We start from the raw sequence: 9,040 nt of genomic DNA, 5'->3' as shown, positions 1-9,040 counted from the left end.
AGCCCGCCCCGGACCCCCACCCCCACCCCTTCGTGGGCCACGAAATCGGGGAGCGGCTCCTCCTCCGCGCTCCCCAGGGAATGCGGCGGCGGTTGCGGGGGCTGCTCGCCGGGGGCCACATGCACCCGACCGGGCCAATCCCAAAGTCGCAGTCTTCTCTCCCCGCCCTCCGCCCCCTTCCGAGTCGGTGCCCTCCGCTCCTTAGAAACTGGCGGGATCTCGGGCTCGTCGGGAAAGATCGAGAGCTGTTCCCGGCGGGCCAGAGTGAAAGGAACTGGGACCCTATGAGGGCAGAATGGGACCAAGAGAAAGTTGGAGGGGAGATGGCTAAAGGGGGACGAGGAGTCTGTGGGGGAAGGAGCGCTTGGGCTGCGTGCGGGTGGGGGGCACGCTCAGTGTGGCTGGGAACTGCCACTCGAAGCGCGGCGAATCACGCACTCGCACATTGTTCCTCCTGCACACACTCGCTCGGAGCGGGGAGGTGGGGGGGCTCTCCAGTCTCAGACGTCTCCAACCCCAACCACGCGCCCGCGTGCCAGCTCCTGGAGGCTGCAAGCAAGCCGAGCCTAGACGCCGCGGCCGCCGCAACCCAGAGCTCTGCGCCTCGCCTCGGGACCGAAAGTGTGGCGGGCATCTCTGCAGATTCCTGGCAGCCTCCCAGCTGCTCCAGGACTTGCTGCCCTCTAGGAAAGGGAAAGGGAAACACACAAGGCCCCCATGGTTCCTGTCGCTCTCTTGAAGTCAAAACCACCCCCCAGGCCTTAGACTCTAGCCCTGGTCCCAAAGGAGAAGAAGGACAGAGGGAGAGCACGGGTTCCATTTTCCGCAACTCGGTGGAAAAATCCTCTCCAGCCTGCTGTCGGTTCAGAACTGCGGCGGGAAGGGGGTGGGTTAAGGGGAGCTGGGGCGTCTTGGACTCGCAGGGGTGGAGAGGGGTGAGTAGTAGCGGAATGGATATTTATAAAGTAAGTGAACCAAGTATCGACTACAGAGTTTTTTTACTGCGATTTCAGGAGCCGGCCATTGTTCCCGATAGTGGGAAAAAGCGGAGGCAGAAGCTGGGCTCTGGGTGGAAGCGACTTCCCCTCAAGGAGACAAGGACAGAACGTAAAAGGTAGAGGTATCACCTGAGGGCTGACTAGATCTGCTAAATACAAACCAAGGCAGCCCTTGGAGGAAAAGATAGGGTTGTAGGGAGGAAAGGACTCCAGGTCTTTTTTTCTTTTTTTAACGTTCTTTTTTTTTGGAGAGGTTTTCGCTGTCGGGCAGACAGACAGAGAGAGACAGAGAGACAGAAAGCGAGAAATCAACCCCCAGGGGGGATGGTCATGCCGCAATCCCTTCTCCTCCATTCTCATCTAGGGATCTTGGGAACGCCCACACACGCGCCCAGTGTGAGTTTTAAGCCACCGGGTCCGGGACGCGAACCATGGTCGACTACGTGGGAGTCCAGCGACATAGCCATTACGCTAACTGCTGGTCCCCCAGGTCTTTTGAAGATAAGGATTTCTGAGTGTGGGATCTGGCTGCTAAGACGAAGGGAGCCCTTCCACAATGGGTAATGCAGGCAAAGGCATGGGAGCAGGAAAACACCATTTCAGGGCGCTGTGTGGAGGCCTGTTTGAAGGGGTTCCTTCCTGGAAGGGAAGAATGAAGGTGTCCCCTGCCTAGGCAGGGCAATGACAAGATACTTAGTGGCAGGAGAGGCCCAGGGAAAGGCATTGGCTGAGGAAAGCTGCAAATGCTGGGTAGAAAATAGGGGGTTCACGTGGGTAAAGGGGGCTCATGGTCCTGCCCCCCAAGTTTCTCCTGTCTCTCCAGTTCTGAGGATTCAGGGATGTCCGCCTTGGATTCCTGGCCCAGGCCATGGAGCAGGGTCTCCCACTCCTGGTGTGTGTGTGTGTGTGTGTCCGCGCGCACGGGTGCACATTGGGGGGTGGTGGTGTACACTCGCACACGCTGCACATCCTCCTTTCTGCACTTTTTAAAAAGAATTATTTAATTCCATTTGCCATTATTATTTTTTAATTTGACCAAAGAGAGACAGAAAGAGACTCCAGCACCCTTAACTACCACGCCACCTGCTGGCCCCTTCTTTCTGCATTAAAAAAAAACCCTTGGTTGGGGCTCTGCCAGTTTCCCATCATGGTGCCTTAGCAAGGGCACAGTATTTGCCATCAAAGTCCCAGCTTTAAGGCATTTACCAGCAATGTGGCTCCAGGCCTGCATATTCTCATCTGCAAAATAAAGCTGATAATACCAGCCCAGCCTGCCTCACACAAAAGCAACTGAGAGTCAGGGAAAGGGCTGCGGATGTTTGGAGTGTAGCCCTCAAAGTCTGGATATTTGGAGTGTAGCCCTCAAAGTCTGGTCCCACCCGCCGACCAGCAGCCCCTCCTGGGCGTTGCCCGTGAGTGGGTGAGTGGGTAGGTAGACTTTCCGTCCTCAGTGAGGGGGAGATGTTTTCTCTCTTTACTCAGATAACAGAAGAGAGCCTTTTCTTCCCTTTAATGACTCAATTTCCCTTTTCTGCAGCATGAAGGAAATTGATTTTTTCCCTTCTCTGTTTCCAGGGTCAGAGAAGGGGGAACCCTGGAATCAGTGTGTAACAGGCCAGCCTGCCAAGCAGGGCTGTGCACCCCTCAGGTGGAGGAGAGAAACAGAAGGGCACCTCTTTGGTCCTGCAGAGCCAGGTCCCCTCTTTCCCAAGGCTCTCCCTCTCTGCTTCATTTACAAGTCTCTTCCCTGGGGTGAATGCAGATTGTTCCAGGGGACAGAAGTTGGGGGAAGTCCCTTTAGGCCCTCCCCCTGGCCTGGCAGTGCTGGGGACCCTGTAGAAGGAGCAGCAGGTTCCACTGGCCCAGGCTGGCATTGCCAACCCATCCAGGCCCATGGTGGAGTGGAGTGGGGTGGAGGTGCCAGGTCTCAGGCCCTGGCGCCTTTGCTCTGACTTGCCTGTGGGCTCAGTATGTTCTGAACAGAAAAGAAATAGCAGAGCTGAAAAAAGCTGAGACTTCGCTGCAAAGCACAGAGGCACCGGCAGCCAGAATTAGAAGCTGTCGCTGAGAGAGCTGAAGGCTGACAGGAGATGGAGCGAGGCAGGCAGGGGGCAGGCAGGCACTCCACACACCCCCTCCCCTCCCACCTGCTGAGCCTCTCCTCCTGCAGGCCTCAGGCTGGCAAAAGGGCTTTCTCCCAACGGCGCCCCAGTCTGCAGTCTGTCACTGTGTCTACAGCGGCCCCCCCCAGGCCCCCTTCTTTCCTCAAGTGTCACCAGCCCCCTCACCCTGTCACGTTGCACCAGCTTGGCAGGGTTGGGCGTGGTGGCACGTGTCTGGGAGATCCAGAGAGTTGCTTGGGGTGGGGGGGGTACCGGGGGTGGGACGAGTCAGCAGGGGACTCTGGCATCTGAGTCAGCAATGGGACTGGAAAAGGGATGAGGACCCTTCTCTCTATCCAGAAGGTAAAACTGAGGCCGATGAATGGAAAGGGAACCTTGCCCCAGCCTCATAGCTTTGCAGCAAGAATGGAACCCAGGTGTCGACACCTGCCCCAGGGCCCGAGGGAGGACGTCAACTCTTCTCTACCCATCTGCAGTGGAGATGAACTCCTCTCCAGGGCCCAGAGATGGCGTTTGCCCAGGGGGCACCTTACCCTTTTTTCTAAGGACCCAAAGCAGGGAGGTTGGGTATCCAGGCCTGATCTCACGAGAAGCCCCCAGCCCGCTGTGCAGAGGCCTCTCGAGGAAGCAGGATGGCATCCCCTTCCCTATTCCTGGGCTGCCCAGCTCCAAAATGGGCATGCAGGGACTCCACGGCCTGGCAGAGAGATGAGGGGAAAGGCAGCTTCTCCTTCCCCGGAGCAGTCATTGGCAACACCTGAGGGCCGCCCAGTGGGCTCTGTTGTCTCTGGCTGCTTTAGGGCTCCCTGCTTGAGTCAGTGAGTTCCTCTAGGCCTGGATCCTCATCCCTACAAGGTTCTGCCCCAGCGGTGAATGGGAGGAGAGCAAGAGCTGGGGTGGCTGGAGGGTGGAAGGCAGGACACTGCCCTGGGGCGCAGATGTCCCATCGGCTGCTATATCCAGTGTGTGCATGGGGTGGGGGTGGGGGGAGCAGGCTGCTCAATACCAGGCGTTGGTCCGATGAATTGAGCAGGCCCTTAGCCTCATCCGGCAACCAGGGACTGGTGGGATCCCAGAGGTCAGGCCTCCAGAGTGATGGTGAGGAGCAGCGGTGACATTTATTTTCCGAAGGCACAGGTGCTCGCAGCTAATGGCATCTGCTATAACTCTCTGATAAGAAAACAACCTTTTCCCAGAATCAAGCCCCACTCGGCCTCTCCCAAGGCAGTGCCTGTCCTCATTTGGGATTTGAATGGCTACCCACAAGCCCCTCGATGGCAAGTTCTGGGTTCAACCATGACTGTTTCTGAGCCCTAAGCATCTAAGCACTCTAAGACCCTAAGTCTTCCCAAAGGGGGCCAGATGGCAGACAGGTTTGTGGCTCCTAAAGAGGGTGGGGCACCTTTGTCTAGGCTCTTCTGTTCCATCCCTGGGGGTAGAGACAAGGGAGGGCCACATCATGGGGGTGGAGAAGAGGGGTGACATCATTTTCCAGTGGCTGTGGCAGCAGAGCCAGCAGAAGGGGAAGCAAATCCTCATCTAGCCCACAGGAAGGGGACTCACTCTAGGGTCAGCTGCCAAAGGGCCTTTTCCCCAGCCTGCCTCATTTCAGGGCAGTCTACTCCCCTACCCCGACCCGATTTCCTAGTGCAAAACAGAGGCCAGGCTTAATTCAGCCTGGGAGAAGTACTGGGACAGAGTTTTCTACTAGGGGTCAGAAGGAGGAAAATAAATAAACCTAATAAATTCTGGAGAGAAAATGAGCTGACCTTGAGCAGCCTGAGCAGGGTGCACCCTAGCAAGTACCCAGCGCCAGCCTGGGAAAGGGGTGAGCCAGGTGCAGAGAGGCTGTCCTCCTCCCCTCACCACCATCCTTGACCCCACAGACCTGAGGCGCAGTCATCTGAGGCAGCTTTTCCAGGTAGTCCCCCATTACTCCCAGGCAGGAGGCAAGGGAGGGGTCTCAGCCTGGGGTCCTGGGAGCAGGTGGCCCCAGAGACCTTTAAGGTAGTGCAAGGCTCCTTTTCAGGAGCTAATGATGGGCCAGCTAGTGGTGTGGTGGTTAAGGGGGCTGGATCCTACACGGCCAACTGCACAGTTCAAATCCTGGCCCCAGTGACTTGAAAAATACACCAGGTGCATGTGTGTGCATACCTAAAACCCCAAGAGGAAAGTAGAGGAGAAGGGATTGTGGCATGACTCCTTCCTCCCAGGGGGAGCTTTCTCACTTTCTCTCTATCTCTCTGTCTCTTTCCAGTGAGCGCACACATCATATATATAGCAAACTTAAAAAAAAAAAAGCCATCAATGAGGCGAACTCAGGGTAGGCTCAGGAGGGGGCCTGGAAGCCTGGGTGAGTGCTCACACTGGGGCAGGAGGGTTTGGAGTTTGGTCCTGCCCAAACCACAGGTGCCAGGTGGCCAGGGGCTACCTCCAGGTGAGGAGACTGTGCTCGTGGTGGGGTACCACTAGTTGCACACTAGGGAAGGCAGAGTGGAGCCTAGACCCCGTTTCTTGCCTGCCAGTCCATATTCTTTTGCCCTCAACACGTGTGATGCATATCTAGATTTGGGGGAGGGATGCGAAGCAGGAAGCCATCCTCAAAGACCTCTGGGCCTCAGCCCTGATGGCACCGCATTCCTGCCTCCTCCCGTAGCCTCGCTATTGAGGAGGGGCTGCAGCACCCTAGAGAGCCCCAGCTTCCCACAGCCTCTGCACGTTAGGCCTTTCCTGGGTGGTGGAGCCTTATCCCAGAGAAGGGTCTGAACGTCTTTGCTAAATGTCCCAGCAGGAGGGAGGTCTCAGAGGTGGCTCTCCTGGGCATCCGCCTTTGCTGTGAGTGGGTCCTGCTCACTCTGCTCCCTGGAGGCCTCACAGGGTCTCTCTGGCTTGTCCTCGGCCTCAGGGAGGAAGCAGGCTCTGAGGCAGGCCCTCACTGACTCCTTCACCTCGGCCTCCAGGCCCTTCATCCTGGCCTCGTACTCTGACTGCACCTCCTGCTGGAACTGTGGAGACAGCAAAAACCACCACCTGGCTCAGGAGGGGCCCCCTGCCCACTCTCTCTCCCCTAGACAGTAGAACAAGGAGAGTTCCAGTCTTCGGGGCTCCTAGGGTGGGAGGTATAGGGTAGGGGATCCCATCAGGGACCCCCTCAGGAGGGATAATGTCAACCAAGCAATGAGATCCACCTTGTTTGAAAGAGCTTGGGAGAGGGCAGCCAGAGCCTGTGAGCCACGTCGAGATACAGGGTGACAGCTCTTCCCCCGACCTCTGAAGGACAGCTTCCCGGAGCAGGGCCCTCTCACACCTGGGGGCCAGGGTCGTGGTCTCCCTACCTGCTTTTCCATCTCCTGGATCTGTTCCAGGCAGGCCGCCTGCTTCTCTTCCAGCTTCTCCTGCTGCCTCTCCAGGCTCTCTGTCAGCTTCGGGGAGTGAGAGGCAGGCAGTCAGGACAGCAGGACAGGCAGCCTGGGCTGGGGTCCGGCTGCAATCCAGCTCACCAGCTGGGGGACTTTGGACAAATTCCCTATCCTTTGGGCAGTTGTCATTGTTTTAAAGTTTACTCACTTATTTCATGAGGAAGAGAAACAGAGCAAGAGGCAGAGAGGGAGAGCACGAGATAAATGCCCTCAACCAGGGTGCATGCTATGCCCCTGCCCCAGCCTTTCAATGGGGGGCCGAACCCCAATCTCATACATGGCTTCCAGCATTGCAGAGCATTGTGCTGTCACCACGCCACCATGGCTGGGCCTGGGCAGCTTTTTACACTTAATAACAGTACCTCACACAATCCTGTCTCCCTAGGTTGTAAGCGATTACACGAGACGTTCTTGTGAAGCACCGGCCCAGTGCCTGCCTAGAGGTCAGGACTCCGTAGACGGTAGTTGTGACTGTCATTAACAACTCCTGAGGGAGCATTAGGCCCATTCTCAGAGGGTGTTCCTTCCTCTTCAGACTTGTGGTGCCTTAGCAACCCCTTCTCGCTTCTTCTGTACCCACCTACTCCAATCCCATCCTTCCTGGGCCAGCCTGTATTGTTTCTATCCAGGGAAGCTAGCCAGAGACAGACCCTTTCAGGCTGGTACCTTAACCTCAGGCAGCCCAGAGCCCCAGGGTACCCCATCCTACCCCTCGCTGCATAGGCAACCCTGGACAAGGCATCTCCTAAGGGCAAAGTAAGGATCTGGGGCCACTTTCCCACCTATAGGGTAATAGAGGAGAGAGAGGAGAGGGTGCATGCGTGTGCACGTGCGCGCGCGTGTGTGTGTGCGTGCGTATGTGTGTGTTTAGGAGGGACACAGCTCTTACACACCTGCTTGATGACCTGTACCACTTCCTGGATGTGGGAGTTGTTAATCTCTCTCTTCAACCTGTTGGTGTAGTCAGTTATAGAAAGGGCAGGAGGCAGGCCAGCCAGTGGCCTGGTGGTTAAGTGGCTGGACCCCACATGGCCACCTGCACAGTTCAACTCCTGGACCTGGTGACTTCACTAGCACACTGGGCATGTGTGTGCATGCCCAAAATGCCAAAAGGAGGAAGAGGTGGATGAGAAGGGACTGCACATGACCATGACTCATGGGGCGGGAGGGCTTTCTCACTTTCTCTCTCTCTCTCTCTCTCTCTCTCTCTCTCGTCAGCACATGCACCCTCTGGCAAATTAAAGAGGAAAGAACGGGCAGGAGGTCCCTGGGGAAAGTTGGGTGAGATGAGGTTCCCCTCAGGATGTAGACAAATGAGAGATCCATCATAGGGATGGGAACCAGTCAAGGGGCAAGCACGGGACCCCAGAAGGACGCAGTGGGTCACTGGGAGTCCTGGTTCTGAGGGAACGGTTTGGTTTCCTCATGAAACCATGCTGCCCTTCAAGGCTCCGAGGGAAGCGCAGGTGGGTGGCAAAGGTGCTGTCCCCCCCTTGCTCTCCCTCTCGGCAGGCCTGACGCCCTCCCGAACTCCTCCTTGCTCAGGTAGTGCTGGCATCAGGAAGAGGCTCTCTGATCAGACTTTTCAGAGTGCCCACAGAGACGCACACCTCTGGACAGCCAGTCCGGACCCACGTCTTCCACCTGGAGTAGGGTCTGGCCAGCCCTGGGGCGTCCCTCTGGGGCTCACCTCTCCTGGGCCATCTTGTCTGTGGTGGCTTTGGTCATGGCTTGGATCCGCTCCAGCCTCTTGGCTTCCAGCTTTTTCTTCATCTCTTTGGTGTCACTGCAGAGAGATAGCAGGGGGCAGGATGTTTGCAGAGGGCAACCCTTGCAGGGAGGTGAGTCAGGCGTGGGAGGGAGGGACCTACGTCTCTGAGGTTTCCTTGAGGGTTTTCAGTTCTGCCGCCTGTTTCTCCCTGGCCAGCTCCATCATTTTGGAGATTTGCTGCGGGAAGAGGAAGGCTGTCCTCAGTCATGCGGAAGGAGTGGGTTGTGCGGGTGTGCGGGTCCCTCCCGGCCACGCCTAGGGCACCTCAGCCACGTGCTGCTCCTTGCGCTTCAGGACGCTCTCACACTGCTCCCCGCCGAGCTGCAGCAGCTCCAGCTCCAGCCTGTCCCTCAGCTCCTTCACGCGCGCGTCTGTGCCCTCGGAGCCCTCGCCCAGTGCGGTCCCAGCAGGCTCCTCGCCAGGCTGGCTTCTGCGGAGGCCACGTGGAGACAGGCCCTGAGCCATCAGGCGGCTGCCGACGCCGCGTAGGACAGGACGCCGCTGCTCTTACCTTTTCTTGCGCGATCCCTTGCCGGGACAGAGCTTGCGGCCCCCGCCGCCGACCCCCGCGCCCGGAGGCGCGAGCTCTGCCAGCTGCGCTGCGCCTCGCTGCAGCAGCTCCTCCCAGCGCCGCGCGCAGCGCCGCTCCAGCTCCCGCAGCTCCTTCTCGTGCCGCCGCTGCAGCTTCACAGCTGCCTTCAGCTCCCGCACCTCCTGCAGGCTGGCGGT

The 9,040-nt window shown here is 57.8% G+C and overlaps 1 protein-coding gene across 1 annotated transcript in view; it reads right to left on the bottom strand.

Moving 5' to 3' along the window:
• Nucleotides 1–5,311: 5,311 nt before the first annotated feature.
• Nucleotides 5,312–9,040, bottom strand: part of PLCB2 (phospholipase C beta 2) — a 20,130-nt gene continuing 16,401 nt past the window's right edge. The window contains 7 exon segments of the mRNA XM_006158700.3: nt 5,312–6,126; nt 6,457–6,543; nt 7,434–7,491; nt 8,231–8,326; nt 8,412–8,488; nt 8,576–8,741; nt 8,823–9,022. Of these exon segments, the coding sequence (XP_006158762.1) occupies nt 5,923–6,126; nt 6,457–6,543; nt 7,434–7,491; nt 8,231–8,326; nt 8,412–8,488; nt 8,576–8,741; nt 8,823–9,022 (888 nt within the window). The 3' untranslated portion in view covers nt 5,312–5,922.

The sequence above is a fragment of the Tupaia chinensis genome, unplaced genomic scaffold (genome assembly GCF_000334495.1).
Source record: "Tupaia chinensis unplaced genomic scaffold, TupChi_1.0 Scaffold000605_1, whole genome shotgun sequence".
NCBI classification, from domain to species: domain Eukaryota; kingdom Metazoa; phylum Chordata; class Mammalia; order Scandentia; family Tupaiidae; genus Tupaia; species Tupaia belangeri.
This window is presented reverse-complemented; position numbering and strand designations above follow the sequence as displayed.